At 51.3% G+C, this 16,701-nt stretch overlaps 1 protein-coding gene across 5 annotated transcripts in view; it reads right to left on the reverse strand.

Annotated features, from left to right (window-relative positions):
* Positions 1-1,752: 1,752 nt before the first annotated feature.
* uacab (uveal autoantigen with coiled-coil domains and ankyrin repeats b) overlaps positions 1,753-16,701 on the reverse strand; it is a 34,367-nt gene continuing 19,418 nt past the window's right edge. For 2 of the 5 annotated variants that reach the window (XM_086144181.1, XM_086144179.1), the window contains exons 3-18: positions 13,472-13,560; positions 12,403-12,467; positions 11,322-11,379; positions 11,100-11,170; positions 10,026-10,132; positions 9,742-9,923; positions 9,473-9,510; positions 9,183-9,239; positions 8,913-9,020; positions 8,663-8,695; positions 8,173-8,265; positions 7,149-7,352; positions 4,357-7,056; positions 4,110-4,262; positions 3,879-3,944; positions 1,753-3,490 (exon numbers count right to left, since the gene is read on the reverse strand). In XM_086144181.1, coding sequence (XP_086000307.1) covers positions 3,419-3,490; positions 3,879-3,944; positions 4,110-4,262; positions 4,357-7,056; positions 7,149-7,352; positions 8,173-8,265; positions 8,663-8,695; positions 8,913-9,020; positions 9,183-9,239; positions 9,473-9,510; positions 9,742-9,923; positions 10,026-10,132; positions 11,100-11,170; positions 11,322-11,379; positions 12,403-12,467; positions 13,472-13,560 — 4,096 coding nt within the window. In that variant the 3' untranslated portion in view covers positions 1,753-3,418. The remainder of the gene's footprint in view (positions 3,491-3,878; positions 3,945-4,109; positions 4,263-4,356; positions 7,057-7,148; positions 7,353-8,172; positions 8,266-8,662; positions 8,696-8,912; positions 9,021-9,182; positions 9,240-9,472; positions 9,511-9,741; positions 9,924-10,025; positions 10,133-11,099; positions 11,171-11,321; positions 11,380-12,402; positions 12,468-13,471; positions 13,561-16,701) is intronic. The other 3 variants (XM_086144184.1, XM_086144182.1, XM_086144180.1) reach the window with 3 other exon arrangements.

A 16,701-nucleotide genomic window follows, 5' to 3' on the forward strand; every position in this document is an offset into this window, starting at 1 on the left:
GGGCCGAAGAACACGATCTTCTGTTCACACCTCGGGAGGCGGCGCCGCCGGCCCCCCTCCTCGGGAGCCAAACGTGGGCGTGTATCTGATGTGTGTTTTTAAAGCGCCCGCCCCACTTCCTCGGCCGTGTGACCGCAGCAGGCATGCGGCGGGCGGCCGGGCTCGCCGCCAACACAAATAACGGCCTCTCATCCTCCCTGGGATGACGAATGCCTTAAAGATGGGGATCCTTTCGCGGCCGGGTGGGGGCGGGGGTTACCACGGTTAACCAAATGGCCGCAAGTGGATATATGGGACTGATTAGAACCCTGGAAATGAGATTAAAGAGGGATCGAGCAGCAGATTGAATTGTATTTGCCATAATTGCTGAGAACAGCTTATTCAGTGCAGACCGCAAGAAGAGTATCATAAAACCAAGGAAGAGGAGGAGGAGGAGAAGGGGTGCCACTTTAAACCGGCCAGCTCTGCTTGCAGAAATCAAACCCAGAACAAACCTTGCATCAATTTTTGTGTGTGTGTGTGTGTGTGTGTGTGTGTGTGTGTGCAGGGGAGGATTAGGACGAACTTGGGGCTCTCACAATCGCCGCCGGAAGTAAACGGTCTATTTTCAAAAAGGCGAAAATGGACCGCGCTCTACTTTCTGAGGCGGAAGGCTCCGTCAGCATGTCTGAGGTCGCCGTGACCCCCTGACGGAGGGGGAACATCCCCTTTAAGAGGACTTTTTAATGAAAAATAAATCTAGCGAGGGTGAGAGGGGGTAGGTGGGGCGGGTTGCGGGTGACGGGGAGCAGCTGACAAAAATCAACCGAGGCACTGGCTCAAAGATAAAAGGGAGCGGCGAGCGCCAAAGAGCCACTCGCGGTTGATTGGACTTAAAGTGAAACCACATGACCCCGCCGGGGTCAGCTCGCAAGTTCCAGGAGAGTGGCCTTTCCAGGGCTACTGTGGGCCCCGGGGGTCCCCCGGGCCCCCGGCCCGGAAACTCGTATCCACGGGGTTCGCTAATCTCTGTGGCTTCAGCCGTTAGCGCCGGGAGGAGTCTATTTCCTGGGTGGAGACCAACTGCGGCGCCAAACACGTAGCATGCTAACTAGCCTTTGAATGCTAACACAACTTAATGCTTATTAAAATGTATTGATTTATTAAAAATTGAAAGAAAATACATGAATAGAATAGAGTGTTCATTTATATGTATATATATATTTTTTAAATATTAAGAGTTATTATTGACTGTATTCATTAAAATAAAATCTTTTTCTCGAGAAATGAGAAAAACAAAATAAAAATTGACTTAAAAAAATAAATGAAAGGTATTTGTTCAAATTAAAATATTTTACATCATTTTTATATTTTCGAAATAGAACGAAATAAAATGTATTCATTTAAAAATAAAAAAAAGTTTAATGTGACATGTCAGAATTTGATTTTTGTGTTCAGTGTGACTTGTCGTCAGGTGTCAGACACCAAAAAAAAAACAACAAAAAACATTCACCCAACAGGAAGTGTTGTTTTCTATGTTAGGCACTTTTTATTGATCTTTGTTATACTGATTCACAAACACAAATATTATGCCAGAGGGTCAACCGATGTCAACGGATCAGTGAATTTTCCGGAAGCGAATCTAGATTCGTTGTGTAAATTGACGGCGGGGACGATAAAAGAAAGATGTGTATAAAAAAAAAAAAAAAAAAAAAAAAAGACGAGATCTTGGTGAATCCCAAAATGACTGCATTAAAAACAACGCAGGAGGCATTTCTTTTCTTTTTTTTTTTCCCCCTCTAAAAAAAACTATCTGCTGTAAACAGAGTATTTGGCCAAAGTATAAAAACAGAAAAGCGAGAGGTGTGTTAGTTTAGTGCTCGGAAAAAAAAACCTACTGTTCGATCGGAGGGACCCGCTCTACTCATCAAATGGCACGAGGCACTAACGGTTACCCTGAACGCGTGCTTCTGTGCCGCTCTACTTCCAGACCTGCTGAATATGAGAAACTGTCACACTAGGTACAGTAATCAAATAGTACAAAGCTATGAAAAGAAAAGAAAAAAAAAAAAAAAAGAGTGGAAAGGCACGAGAGACTCGCTCGACGATCGCGACGGCACCACACCACACCTCAAAGAGGCTCAGGGGTACCCAGCCCTTGTTTTGGGAGCGTTCGCTATTCTGAAGTTAAAAACGATAACAAAAAATTAAAATTCCAGCTTAAAATCGATGGATTTTTTAGAAAAGACTTTTAAAGCTCACCGTCATGTTTTTTTTTTTTTTTTCCTCTCTCGCTCTACCAGCAGGCTGCAGAATATCGGTGATAATTGTAAACAAGTGTGCTTATATTGGAGTTTAAAGATAAAGAAAAGCGCTTCCAAAACAGCAGCTGCCTACCCCTGGGTCGGTCACACACACACACACACACACACACACACACACAGACACACACATATTTATGTTTCCTAGCAACTTGGCCTGCCAAGTCTCACCACTAGAGGACAATCAGGTATCGACGACGGACGACCACCCACTGCAAACTGTGGGACAACAGGACACCTCTCCTCACGTGCACACACACACACACACACACACACACACACACACACAAACCAACCCGGATTTAAAAGCCCCTCGCTTTCGCCGTCTGCCAGAACGGCGGATAGCCTTTTTAGATCCGGGCGGCGTCTTTGGTATCCGAGGGCGACGCTGCAGAGCATGTGCGCTCGCAGTTCGGGCCCCGGATGGTGTGTGAACTGAAAAAGCGAAAGGGAAACAGCGCCCCCTTCTGGCCAGGGTGAATATGAACTCCAGATTTTTAAGCGATCTTTGCACCATTTTGCGAACGAAACCTCAGCAGATGCTGCAATTACTGATTACTCTTTTTTTTTCCCCCACCGGGCTGCAGCAATTTCTCACACACACACACACACACACACACACACACACACACACACACACACACACACACACACACACACACACACACACACACACACACACACATACATATGGTTGGCGTGAGAGAGTCCGACCATGAGCGCTGACTGCCAGGTGGGAATGTTAAGAGCCTGAAGTTTTCGGGGAGAGAATTTAAAAACTGGGGGCGCTCTAGTTTCAGATTTTTTTTTCCGACATTACTTAATGCGATCAGTCACATTATATCTTTACAAATTCAGAGATTCACTTCACACACTCGAGAAAAGAACAAATAACCCGCTGGAGGGCGGCTGATTTTTTTTTTTTTTCTTGAGTCCAAATTATTTCCTTATTTAGTTTAATTCTGGCTTACTTTTAATTTCCAGGAGGTTCGAAACATCCCAAGCCCACACACAGGTTTAGACATTTGGCCACACACACACACACACACACACACAGGGAGTGGCTGGGGGGGGGACAGTGAGTTTGAGTGGGCAGTAGATCTCAGCTGGAAGACGCTTCAGCACACAAACTCTTGTCTCATGCGGATGATCTGCAGCAAAGCGGCTTGGACGTCCTCGTCCATGTGTCCCTGCGACAGAAACACTCCGGTTAATCCCTCCGGGTCGTTTCGACTCCGGACGCGTGCGAGAACACGACTACTACCCGTAACCCCGAGCCCTCGACGCTGACTAGAAATAACGGATTCGTTTGTGCGTGTTTTCTTTGCTTGGATGGGAAATTATTTCCTCTCAGGAGCAGGTTTCCTTCGCGGCGCCAAATGTTTTCACGAGAAATCGCAGAAATTATTCTTTGGAAAATTGCAAAACCGTCTGAATGGCCTTTTATCATTTGGCGGTCGTGAATTCGGATGTTTTTCCTCCCCGGGAAACGATCTCTAACGACGGAGAACGTACCAACGGGGGGAGGGAAGATGAGTCGGCCAAACGTCAAATTTCCGGGAAGGAGGAAGGACGTACCTGCGCGGCGCTGAGAAGGTGAGTCCGATAAATTGAAACCACCTCCCTGTGCTGCCTCTCAGCGTCCTTGACGGAACAGAGACAAAAAAAAAAAAAAAAAAAAAAAAAAAAGGTTGTTGGGTGCACGTTCAGGACCGCTTCCTCATTAGCCTGTTTTATATTAGCCATAAAGTTTCCCGCATTCATTTTGTAAAATTCTGCATGCGAGCGCTGACAGGCGGCCTGACTCACAGCCAGCTGCTGCTGGAGGCTCTTGATCTGAGCTTGGAGGGAGTCGATGTGCTGCGTCTGCCGCTTGTTGGGAGCGTTGCTGGTGTACGCCAGCTGGGACAGGCCGTTCAGCGCCTGCTTTAGTCGCTCCACGTCCGTCAGCAGCTCTGTGATCTGACAAACACACACCGAAGATTCTTTAGGACGTGCTTTCGGATGGTCGCCGGCGCGTCGGACGGCGCGGGCGACACAAAGAGCGAAGCGGTACCTTCTTGTCTTTGGCCTCCGTCAGCTGGGCCGACGTCTGTATCCTCCTCTGGAGGTCACAGATGGTGCTGAGCGACTCGTCGTAGCGCTCCTTCAGCTCCATGACCTCCCTTTCGATGGCGCGTCCCTTCTCCTGCACGGCCTCCATCTCCGCCCTGGCCTTGCTCTCGCCCTCCTTGGCGTCGGCGGCCTCCCGGCGGGCCGCCAGGCCTTCCTCCGTGGCGCTCAGCAGCTTTTCGCTCAAGTCGGCGGCCTCCTCCTCCAGCCGCTTCTTCTCTTTCTTCAGCTGGTTCATCTGGCCCTCCTTGCGGCGGAGCTCCTCCAGAGCCTGGGTGGCCTGGAGGAGCTCCGACTGGAGGGCGGACACGTCCTCGGCCCTCTGGCCGCTGTTCTCCTCCTCGTCGCGGAGCGCCACCTGAAGCTCGGCCACTTTGGCCTCCAGGGCCTCCTTGGCCTCGAGGTGCCGCTGCAGCAGAGAGGCCTGCTCCCCGCGGTGCTCCTGAAGTTCTCTCTGCAGGGCGCAGACCTTCTGGGCCTCCTCCTGGTGGGCCTCGCGGCTCCTCTTGCAGTCGGCCTGCGCCTGCCGCATGGCGTCGTGGAGGGCTTTCAGCTCGGTGTCGTAAGTGGCGATCCTGGTCAGCTCCGACTTCAGACGGTCCTGGAGGCTCTGGATCTGAGTGCCGTAAAGGCCGTTCTGGTCCTGAAGCCGCGCGCTCCGGAGGCTCGCCTCCTCGTGCTCCTTCTCCAGACCGGCCAACTTCCGGGTCACCGCTTCCAAACGGCCCTTGAGCTCCTCCTCCGACTCCTGCTGCTTCTCGCCGGCGACCAGGGCCGAGCGGAGCTTCTGCTGGGCGCGTTCCATCTCGACTTTCAGGTTCTCCCTCTCCTGCCTGCCCGACTCTCCGGCGGACTTCTCCTCGTTGTACTTCTCCTCCATCTCCAGCAGCTTGACCTTCAACTCCTCCACCCGGGAACTGTAGGAGACTTCTTTCTCCTCGACCGCCGTCAGCGGCATGAACTTGGACCGGATGGCCTCCTGTATGGTGTCCAGTTCGTTCCTCTGGGCTTCCAGCTCCCGGGTGAGCTTCTCCGTTTCCTCCCGAGAAGAGGCCAGCATCTCCGAGAGTCCGCCGGCTCGGTTCTCCGCCTCGAGCGCGGCGGCGTTCAACCTCTCGGTGACGGCCTCGTGCTCCTTTACACTTACGTGGTCATTCCTCATCTCCGACAGAACCTTCTCCAACTCCTCTTTCAACTTGTCGTTTCCTTCCTTCACCTTCCTCAGCGCTTCCCGACCTTCCTTGTCCTCGGCCTCCAACCTCGACACCTCGGCCCTGGCGCTCTCCAGGGCGGAGGTCAGCTCCAGGGTCACCTGCTCGTGCCGCCGCCTGGGGACGTGCTCGCCGTCCAGGCTCCGCTTGAGAGTCTGGCTCTGCGCCGTCAGCTGCACGCACTCCTCGTCTCGGTCTTCGCATCGCTTCTGTACCTGCTCGAGCTTCTCCAGCAGGCCGGCGTTCTGGTTCTTCAAAGCTTCCATTTCTTTCTGCTGTCTTTCCTTGGCGCCCTGGAGGTTGTTCACGTTCTCCTGCAGACTCGCCCTTTCGGCGCGGAGCTGCTGGACCTGGGCCTCCGCCTTCCCGTAGCGCTCGCTGGCCTCCACCAGCTTGTCCTCCAGCTCCTCCATGGCCGTTATCATGTTCATCCGGGCCTCCTCGTGGTCCTTGACGGCTACGAAGTCCGCCTCTAGCCTGCCGTTGAGCTCCTCCAGCTGCTCCCGCAGCACGTCTCTCTCCTCCTCGCTCTCCTCCACCTCCTGAATCAGCGCCTGGCTTCTGGCGGTCACGTCCACGAGCTTCCGTTTCAGCGTGGCGTTCTGCTCCTCAAGAGCCGCCTGAATCCTCTGCTGTTCCTCCGCCGCCCCCGGTTTGGCGGGGGTATCTAACCTCCGGTGGAGCTCTGCCACCTCCTCCAGCACGCGGTCGTAGTCCTCCCTCAGCTCCGCCAGCTGCCGTTCTTTCTCGTCGACGGCGTTGGTCAGCAGGTTCTTCATGTTGTCGAACTTCTCCGCCGGCACGGTGTTCCCCGGTTTGGTCTGCGCCCCCTTCAGCCGGCTCTCCATTTCCAGGAGGGTCTCGGCCAGCTCGTCTCTTTCCGCGCTCAGGGCTCCGAGCTCCTCGCCGAGCCTTTCGGCCTCGGCCGCCAGCTGACTCTCGCTGCTCTTGTACTCCTCCAGGGCTTTCTCGCTCTGCTTCAGGCGGTTGCGAACGCGCCCCACCTCGGCCGAGGCGCCCTCGTACTTGGCCTTGACGTCCTGGAGCTGAGCGCGCAGCTCCTCCGTGGCCTGGCCTCCCAGGTGCTCCTTCACCGCCACCACGTGGGCCTGCAGCTGTTTGACCTTGCACTCCGAGTCCAGCATCCTCTTCTGGACGTCCCCGAGGGCCTCCTCCAGATCCTGCACCTGCTGGTCGGCCTGCTTCTGGATGACGTCCCGGCTCTGGATCAGCTCCTGACACTCCCGGTTCTTGCGGCCGAGGGCCGACTGGAGCCGCGCCGTCTCCTCCTCGGCGGCCTGGTGCCTCCACTTGACCGCCTCCAGCTCCCGCCGGAGCGCGTCCAGCTCTCCGGCGAGGTCCCAGCCCGCGGCCGGGGAGCTCCTCTCCGAGGATCTGGACATCGAACGCGACGAGGCCGGACTGTGGAGCATCTGCCGGGGGAACGGGGAGACAAACGAACCGGTCGGGAAACTTTTTTCCGCACGACCATTAAAACTTCTGAATCCGCAACACCAAAGCTCACCGTGTCGGAATCCAGGCTGCGAGCCTGTTTCACCAAGACGCTCTCTTTTCCTGTCAAACGGAATCGCAGAGAGCAATCACTCTTTTCAAGTCTTCCATAAATATATTCAGCGCTTTTTTTTTCTGAGATTTTTTTTTTTTTTTTGTCTGATGAAACGTAGAAAGGAAGCAAACCTTTGATGACGGACTGGCCGCTGTAGTCCCCCTGCAGGTAGCAAGGAGAACAACGGGTTAGAAAGAGGATAATACGGCGGAGTCCGACGTACCCGCCGTCGCTCAGTCGATATTTTTTCTTTTGCTTGGCGATCCTAGACGTGATCCAGACATTAACGGGAATTTGGCGTCAATCAGCCAATCGGGGACGGTTTGATGGTTTTGAAAAGAGGAGCGGCATTCACTCCGTCGCTAATTTTAGCGACATGCTATATGAATGCTAGTTCAGCGATAAAGTGTAGCAAAGTGTGCAAGTTACATTTAGCAATACATTGTAGCATGAAGTGCGTAGCGGATAAATGATAGAACGCCAAATAAAAACACTTCCAACTTCCTCCTTGCCGCCGGCGGTACCTTCGGCCCGTCTTCAAGGTTTCACTTAATAAAACCGGTTGATTTCTTGAAAATTTTCTGTGATAATGTATTATCCTTTTTGTATACATTTTTTATAAAGTACATTCTTCTCCAGTTTCAGTTCCCTCGCCTCCAGCGCAGCAGCGTTCCACCACTCTGCGATGGCCTTGTGCCGTACACATATATACATTTTTTGGTATTTATGAAGTCGCTTCTTTCCTATTTTAAAAAGCAGTCTCGAAAACAGGGGTCTGTGACGGATTACTAGGGCTCCCATTCATTTCAATGGGAAAATGTAATTTTTGGATGAGTCATGAGCTCGGTCACAAACAAATTAAACTTGTAAGTCAGCGTATTTCTGGATTTCATTTCATTTTTTTTTATTACTTGGCAGCCTCTCCTATCCCGTAACATCGGATTCCTTTTTTTTTGTGTGTCTGTGCTTGTCAGGCACGCACCATGGTGCTCCTCAGCTGGACCTTGACGGTCTCCGGACCTCTGGCCCCGTCCTCTCGTTCTCTGGCGTTCAGCAGCACCTTCAATTGATCCTTCTGGTTTGGGGAACAGAGAGAGAGGAAGGGGAAAAAAAAAATTAAATGGAGACGAAATACAACCCCGTGGGCCGTCGGGTGATTCGTATGGCTGCCGCATCACACCGATCAATGTGTTTTTGTCCACAGTTTAACAGATTCGTAATTTCATTCATGACTATTTTGCCCCTAGACATTTTCATCAAATGCTGAGAAATCAATCCTGTGATCCAAACGGAACCCAAGAGTTGTTATTTGATTAAAAAAAGGTATTTCCAGGTATTTGTATGAATCTCCCTGGAAGAATTTGTGTGGCCTCTTTTAATATCCTATTGAGACGCTGAACTGGTTTTTAAAACCGAACTGAAAAGAAAAGACGCATCCATAATGGCCTGGAGACCTCCTTTTATTTCATTACCTCTTTCTGGGAGTCCTCAGCTGCCATCTTCTCCTGCAAAAAAAAACAAAAACCAGCGGTAATAATTTAGAGAAAGGATTACTAATTGACAATGTTTTCATCCACCGAAATCCTTTGTTTGGGCTCTGAAACCTGATTTCCCCCCCCCGGCTGCCAATTATTTATGATTTATGAAGTTCACCGCTCTGCAGCAAGACTGCTCTGCCTCCTCTGGAAAGTAACACCAGGTGTTTTTTGTTTTTTTTTTCACCTGCGTGAGCTGCTGCTGCAGCACGTTGACCTTGTCCAGCAGCACCTTCTGCTCCTGGCGGTACTTCAAGAGGCTCTCCTGCAGGGTCTCGTTCTGCTTCTCCAGGTCCTGAAACACAGATCGCAGACGCCGACCGGTGGAACATTTTCCCCAAAACCTGACTGAACGGTCATAATGTTTGGGATGAACGCGGCGAAACTGGCAGCGGAGGCGGAGGCGTGTTGACAATTCACATGGCATGTGTTTGAACATGTGTGTGTTGCTACTTACATGTATGATATGATCTCTTCTGGTCATCTCTGCTGCCTCTGACCTCTCCACTGACTGCTAAACACAAAATAATTCCTTTTACAACCATGAAGTCAGTGAAGCGCTGGTGAGCACTCACTAGATGGCAGTGACGTGCAGTCAGATCGCAGTCAACTGGCTTTGTGAGGAAAGAGGAGCGCAAACGCTGTATCTTTCCAATCTATTATGTAAAGCGAGCCAGAGAAGAGACCTTTTGGAGATGTTCATGCTTTTCACCGTGAATTCCGCATCTTTGAGTGTGCCGTGATTACCTGTCGCTTCCATTGTTCTAGTTTCGCAGCCTCTTTATCTGAGGAGAGAAGAGCGTCGGGCTCAGCGAGCGTTATGGGGTTGTTTTTTTTTTTTCCCCCCTCCCATATCCCAAGCACAGTATTTTTAGACCCTGACAGGTAATCAGAGATGTTAAGGGACAATTTTCAAATAACACCCAAAGAATTAAAAAAGGGAAAACATGAAAAAAGTTGGGAGAATCAAGAAGAAAAACGATAGAGGATAAGCGTCATTGAAGTACAACTCTCACCCCTGCTGGCCTTGTCCAGGTAGCTCTTGACCATCATGACAAGCTCTTGGTTCTTGCAGAGGCGGGCGTAGTGAAAGGCGTCATGACCCAGACTGTCCACAGCCTTCAGGTCGGCGCCGCTCTTGAGCAGCACCTCCACCGCGTCCTTGCAGCCATATTCGCATCCTAGAATGAGCGGCGTCCTGGGGAAGGGGTTGGAAGTGTGGAGGATGAGGGTTCGAAAAAAACACAACGGCGATTTTCGCGGGCATTTGTGAAAACTCTCTACATTTGTGGGAGCGTACCTGTTTTGTTTGTCCCGGACGGTGATGTCGGCCCCGCGCTCCAGGAGCAGCTGGCAGATCCGGGGATGGCACATCTGGGTCGCCAGCACCAGAGGGGTCCTACCATCCTGGAGAAGATTTGTGCATCACTCAAGCTGCACTCAAACATCTCATTGCACAACAACAACAACAACAATAACCAGTCCGAATGGCGCATTAAAAAAATAGTAATCTGCCGTTAATGTCGACCTTTCAGAGATGAAGAAAACAACATGTCTCAACAATGTTCACTCAAGTGAATCGGGTATGAATTATTGGATTTCTTTTTGTGTCGCTCAAATTGAGCGCGCCGGATGGCGATTTCTGCGGCTGACAGGACGCACAGCCTTTAAACAAACAAATCCATCTGCTCGCTCAAAAGGTAACTCAAAACTAACTGAAGGTGAACAACATTTTTGAGACCGGGGGCGGCGCGTGGAGAACCGTTGGTGTCGAGAGGAGCACTCGTTGGTTTTTCCGCGTGATGAAAACTTTTCAAAAAGGTTGGAGTAGAAGAGGACGGCGTGGGTCGGGTCTGTGAAGGGCGAACTTTACGCCGCATCGAGTACACTGCGTTGCCACCTTGGGTCCCGCCAAAGCAAAAGCCTACCCGCTAACTACTAGCTAATTTCAAACTAAGGCAATAGCTCGTGCTAACAGGACAGTTCAGCTGGCGCTGTTGCACAGATCCGTCCGTAACCAATGGCGACGTCACAACTTTCCTGCGCCGGCAGACTGAAGGTTTCCGATCTTCGCCCAATGTTCGTGCCAAATAATCGTATTTCTTAATTACCTGCTATATCATCCAACGCACATCCTCCAATCTGGTCCACTGCGCTTCTGTGTGTTTTCTAACAGTTTATTTTATTGCACTTGTTGTGTTTACATTATTCTTGTTGTTTGGTTTTGTATTCAAATTTCTCAGACAATTTTTTTATGCACGTTGCTGCTATGACAATTTCATTTCCCCATGGGGATTAATAAAGTCATCTCTCTATCAATCAATCAATCAATCAATCAATCAATCACAACTGAAAACAAGTGATCAATGCTCACAAAGTCGCTGGCGTTGACCGAGGCGCCGCTGTCACAGAGGAGCTTGACGCTGGACGTGCAGCCGGCCATGACTGTGAGGGAGCAGGAGAGGAACCGACACGTTACTATCTGCTGGAATTATCCGGATCAGCGGAGCTTAGAGACGTCCAACGGGGATTCAGAGATGCAGTTAAGCGGGAGCCTTGTCGTGCAGAGCAGGGAGAGGAGCGACCAGAGGCTCACCGGCATCGTGGAGAGCCGTTCTTCCCTGGAGGTCCACGTTTCCAACCGGACAGTTGTGCTGCGGACAGGAAAAAACCAGGGAGTTAACTTGGGGCTTCTTTCCATCAACAGGCTGAGGTTGTATCAACGTCAAAGTGGGTGCTTTGACGGATCCTGCAGGTGAGCACCCACGGAGAAAATCACTCTTCACATCTAGAAAGTGGTCATGTTACCCCTTCGAGTACATTGTAACAGAGAAAGGGACATCATTTCATTTTTTTTTTTTTTGCATTCTCAAACGCAAGTCGTGGCTATATTTGGCAGCTGTGGATGGAAAATATGTCCACAAAAAAAAAAAAAAAAAAAAAAAAAAAGCAGAATGTAGGACATCCTCTGTGCTTGGTGGTGGATCTTGAGAGGCAGCGACCGGTGGGTCATTTTAGGAGACGCCCCGCCATGCTGATACGTCTTCGGCAAACGGGACACTCATTACGCGCCGCGGGGCTGATGTTGCTGGGTAGGCTTGCGGGCGAGCCCCCACCCCACCCTGCCACCCCACTATAAAAAACCCAACCCTCTCTAGCAACAAGGGCCAAAAATTAGCATCACTCTCAAATTGTGATTTCGGAGGGCCAGCGGCGGGGAGGGGAATCCTACACCGTCAGGGTTTGGAATGGCAGAGGGGGAGCTGCTGCTGCTGCTGCTGCTGCTGGTTTGGGTCAGAGTGTTGGCACCGAGCTGCTATGTCTGGTGTGATGACGGCACCGGGAACGGACATTAACCCCCCCCCCCCCCCCGGCGCTGAAATCCACGACCCGTGTTAGCTCACTGCCATGTGACAGACGCGGCAACCGGAGGGGGGGGTGACGGCGGCAAAGGTGGCACAATATTGCCGTTTGCCCCCGCTGGTTGTAAACACATAAATCGTGAGGGCGGTGACTCAGCCCACGGACCGATATGGCGCTGGCTCAGCTGCCGGGGGGTGTGAGGCAGCGGGTATTTAAAGGAGCTGGGGAGGGAAATCACCGAGGGGTGGGGGGATGATTCCCCAAACAATAAACACACAGATACACTGCAAGAAATGAATCGGAGTCAGTTTTACCTGCAAAAGCTTCTGGACACAAAGCGAATGTCCATTTCTCGAGGCCAGGTGAAGAGCATTTTTCCCTGAAATGTAGAAAAATAAAACGGGTGAGGAACGAAAAAAGTCACGGCGGAGGTTTGCTCTCGTCGTCGGGCAATGGTAGCAGCCGCTCGCGAGCTGCAAACACAGCTTTTTTTCGTTTAATTTTGAAGCAGCTGTTGATTTTTATGGAGCCGGTGGTGATGCTTAGTCGTGTCACATACAGTAGTGTTTGTCAGAGGAGAAAGGGGCTTTGGGATTCCCTGTCACATCCGCATTAAATCTTAAATCGGTGTGCCGGGTGACCTGTCACGCTGGAACAAAAACATTTACATAGAAATCTCACATCACGTCCTCGAGGCTGGATTCGCTGGTAAAATGTCTCTATTTTCTATTCTATTTTGAAAAGATCTCAAAAAGCCGTAGTCGCTGAGGTTAAATATGCGATTGTTTGAATTGTCGGCCTGCAAGTCAAGGTGAGATGCGACGGGTTGTTTCCTCTCGGCTCTTGAAACCTCTCAAGCAGCCGCGGGAAACGCTCACGTTATTGTGGCACGACGCGACAACAAAAAGCGCAAACATCGTTTCAAATTCAGCTGAATGCAGGACGGCGTCAAACGGAATCAAACAGCTCCGGAAATAGAAGAAAACCGACTCGTCCTTTCTCACGGCTGAGCCTTTTGTCTGCGACGTTTTCTTTTGCTCATCATTCACCCCGTCAGCCTTGTTTTTTGGCATCGTAATGAAATAAAGATGAACACAATCGCTTCCAAGGAGTGCTTTGTGAGGATGATTGACGGGTCGCTTGCTAATCAGACTGATTTTCTATTCGACACATCCTCATCTGCCGCCCTCACGACGGGCGACGTGCTCCGGCACAAGGTACCACAATGTGCTCTAATCAGCCCGCGGAAGTGACCGCCTTGGAGCGCATGTGAGACGGACGGCCGCATCCTCGCCATGTTTATCAGCTGATTCGGACATCCAGGGCGGTCAGTCTCAGGAGACGTGGATACATCTCGCTCTCTGTCCGTCTGCTAGAACTCACCGGTGGCGTCGGTGGCGGTGACATCAACGTTGTGTCCCAGGAGGAGGTTCAGGCAGTCCAGGTGTCCTCGGGTTGCGGCCAAATGAAACCTGGGCCACAAGAGAGGAGAAAAATATGAAGGCGGGCGGACGGACACGGCGGGACAGGTGGGAAAAGCAGTCTGGAAAATATGAAAAAAAAAAGGGCTGTCTTTGGGAAGGGGCGGGTTAAAATGGTGGAAGGCCTGGAGCTTTTATCACGTGATTCGTGATCTCCTCGATTGAAATCGACACCCAATCGAGGGGTTTCCGGGTTGAAACGCCGCCCCTGCTTGTCATGTCGTCATCAACCCATCACACTGGAGACCGTCCAGATGGTCTGCTGTGATTTAATCCACAGCAGCACCGCGGTCACAAGACACGGGTGTGTGTGTGTGTGTGTGTAAGTCAATCCCGGTCCGTCGCCCGTCCGACCACATGACCCTGTTTATACGCTAAACCCGAGGTATCTGCCAAGGAGACAGCTAGACTGTCACCTCAACACCGATACGGGTATTAAAAGCGGCGTTGATGGCTCAGAGACACTGATTCCCGGCGGTGGGGGAGGGGAGGGTGGCGGGCGGCGGCCTCCGAGGAAGATGGGGAGCAAAGATGGCGACATCTTTGGGGGGTACGGACAACGCTCAAGAGCAACGGCATTCGAACCGGAGCTGTGGATTTCTATCGGGAGCCTCGTCGGGCGAGGGGGGGGGGAACAGCTGCCCTCGGCTCTCAAGATTCAGAAATATCATCCCTCCGCCGTGAAAAACCAGACCCGTGACACGTGGATAAGGAGGTCCCACCTGGAAGTTTAACCCTCCAGGAAACCGAGAGGCATTTTAAAGCGGCCCAGAACTTGGAACGGTCAGTGCAGACATTAAACTCTGGCTGTAGACAGTTGGAAATTCGTCCCGGGAGATATACGGTTCGGGCTCCTCCGCACCTGTTCCCTCAGCCGGCTTTCAGGTTGACGGTCTGCAGGAGACAACTGCTATTTTTAAGAGCACAGACAGAGGAGCGCGGGCCGGGGTGTATGCCGGGACAGTAGCTGAGCCATATTTGACAACCTGCGTCGCACACACTTCACACACTTTTGTCGACTTCAGGGCACGCGGATCTCCCGTCGTCGCCAAATCACCCGCGGCAACACGATCCGTACGGGGCCGATGGATCGCACCTGGTCAGTTTCGCCCGTGTGTTTTGGTTTACAAAAGCCGACGCGCTCCCTCGCGATGCCTCGTCGACGGGATGCCATTTTAAGAAAACAAGCTCCGGGGCCGCGGATGCCGCGTCGCTGCCAAGATTCGTTTCCCAGGACCCCAAAGTGGCGAGGCGGACGGTGAAATATGAACTTAAATCTCGGCCAGACGGCCAGGAATACAGCAGGCATCTTGGAGGCACGCAGCCCCGTGGAACGCCCCAAGCACAGAGTCTCCCGGCCTACATTCAACTTCTTCTGCAGTCTAGCAGGGGAAAAAGTATAAATCTAGAAACAAATCCTGATAACCAGGTTCTCCAATCCCGTTCTGAAAGATTATTGCGGTAACACGCTCACGACCTAAAACTTGGGTCGAAACAACAGAGTTTCTATTTAAAAAGAAGACAGAGCGATCATCAGTGAAAATCCTAACAGACACACAGCGAGGAGGAGGCGGTATTTTTAGCCGGTGTCATGGTTCGGTGCTGAGAGAGCGGCCGCAATGTGGATTTTCGCTGCTAAGCCCTCGACGGCCGGCTATCGGGCCGCCGCTCGGTCGAGCAGGTGTGGCGGCGGCGGTGGGCACGCCCGCCTCAGCGGGATCCGGCCACCGGCGAGTCGGAGATATAAACTGTTTACTCAGCTGGAAGCTCTGACCCAACGGTCGGGGCTGAATTCATTAGCCCGTTACAGCGTCGCTAATCCGGCACACAGCAAATAATATATTGTGCGGCTAACAGTTTGTAATTAGTTTCCCCACAGAGGTCCCTAATAATGTGGGGTTGCATTCGGCATTCCTTTACAGCAGCCACAATGCAATCGACACGTGTCAGTGTGTGTGTGTGTGTGTGTGTGTGTGGCCCCTTAAACTATATACAGACTTGCTGAGTTGACATTGTGGTCTGCCTATTTTTTATTTTATTTTTTTTAAAAAAGGTAGACTAAGCAACAGCATGACTTTTTTTTGTAAAAGTTTAAATGAAAATCCTCTGTACTGTTGATGCGTGTACTGAACTGTGCATCGCTCTGATGACTTGCTAATGGAAGACCAGGATTTCCTCAGATTGTGACATAGATGTCGTGATGTGTATGCGGCACCTTTGCTCACGATGCAGAACGATACGTTTTAAATAAAAGTCAAAATAATCCTGAGGAAGAAGTCGCGCCTTCATCGTGGGTCTGGGATGAAAGCTGAAATGTCAGTTTTGATATCCGCTGAAATGCAGGGAAGGAACAGAGCAGGCCAGAAAACAAAATACTGACAGGGTTTTCAAATACCGCATTTTAAAAATAGAGCAAAAAAAAAAAAAAAAAAAAAAGGATCAACATGAAATATCTTGAATTTCTGGGCACTGGGATGGCGCAGACGCACCAGAGCCGCTGGAGTGTGTTTAGAAAAGCTGACCTCCTTTCCTGCATGTACTGACTCTTGATTTAATGAAACCAAGTGAAGAGTCAGTCCTCCCCCCCTGCAAAAAAATCCCCTGCGCTGGAGGATCCCACTGAAAATTCCTGCCATCAGAGGAAAAAAAACAAAAAACATGAACTTTGGAGATGTCAAGTGATCCCAATAACAGCCCGCGGCCGGGCCAGAATGCAGAACTTGACGTTTTAAGCGCCAACGCGGACACGATGCGAATGTGCGGGGAGTCATTTCCTGTGAGGAGTGAACAAACAGCCCCCGGCCAGTCTGGTCAGGCCTCCAGTGGCCACAAATATTCTCCATACCAGCTCTCGACTCCCACGGTGACCTCCGGAGGCCGACGACACTGAGGGGAACATTTCAGGATATGAAGGGGATGTGCTAATATGTTACCGCGGTGACATTTTTATGTAGCGCAGCTCCGGGTAGATTTAAGGCTGAAATGCCTCCCAGCTGTGAGAATTTTGAGGGGGATTTGCGTTTGGGGCGGGTCAGACAGGGATATTTGGCACTGATGTCTCCAAGGGAGGTGCGAGGTAAAACTATTTTTGAAAATAAAGTGACCTAAGCGTGGAAGAATTCCCGTCTCCCC

The sequence above is a fragment of the Fistularia commersonii genome, chromosome 3, assembly GCF_037954325.1.
Source record: "Fistularia commersonii isolate RoL2024-O1a breed Wild chromosome 3, RoL_Fcom_v1.0, whole genome shotgun sequence".
NCBI classification, from domain to species: Eukaryota; Metazoa; Chordata; class Actinopteri; order Syngnathiformes; family Fistulariidae; genus Fistularia; species Fistularia commersonii.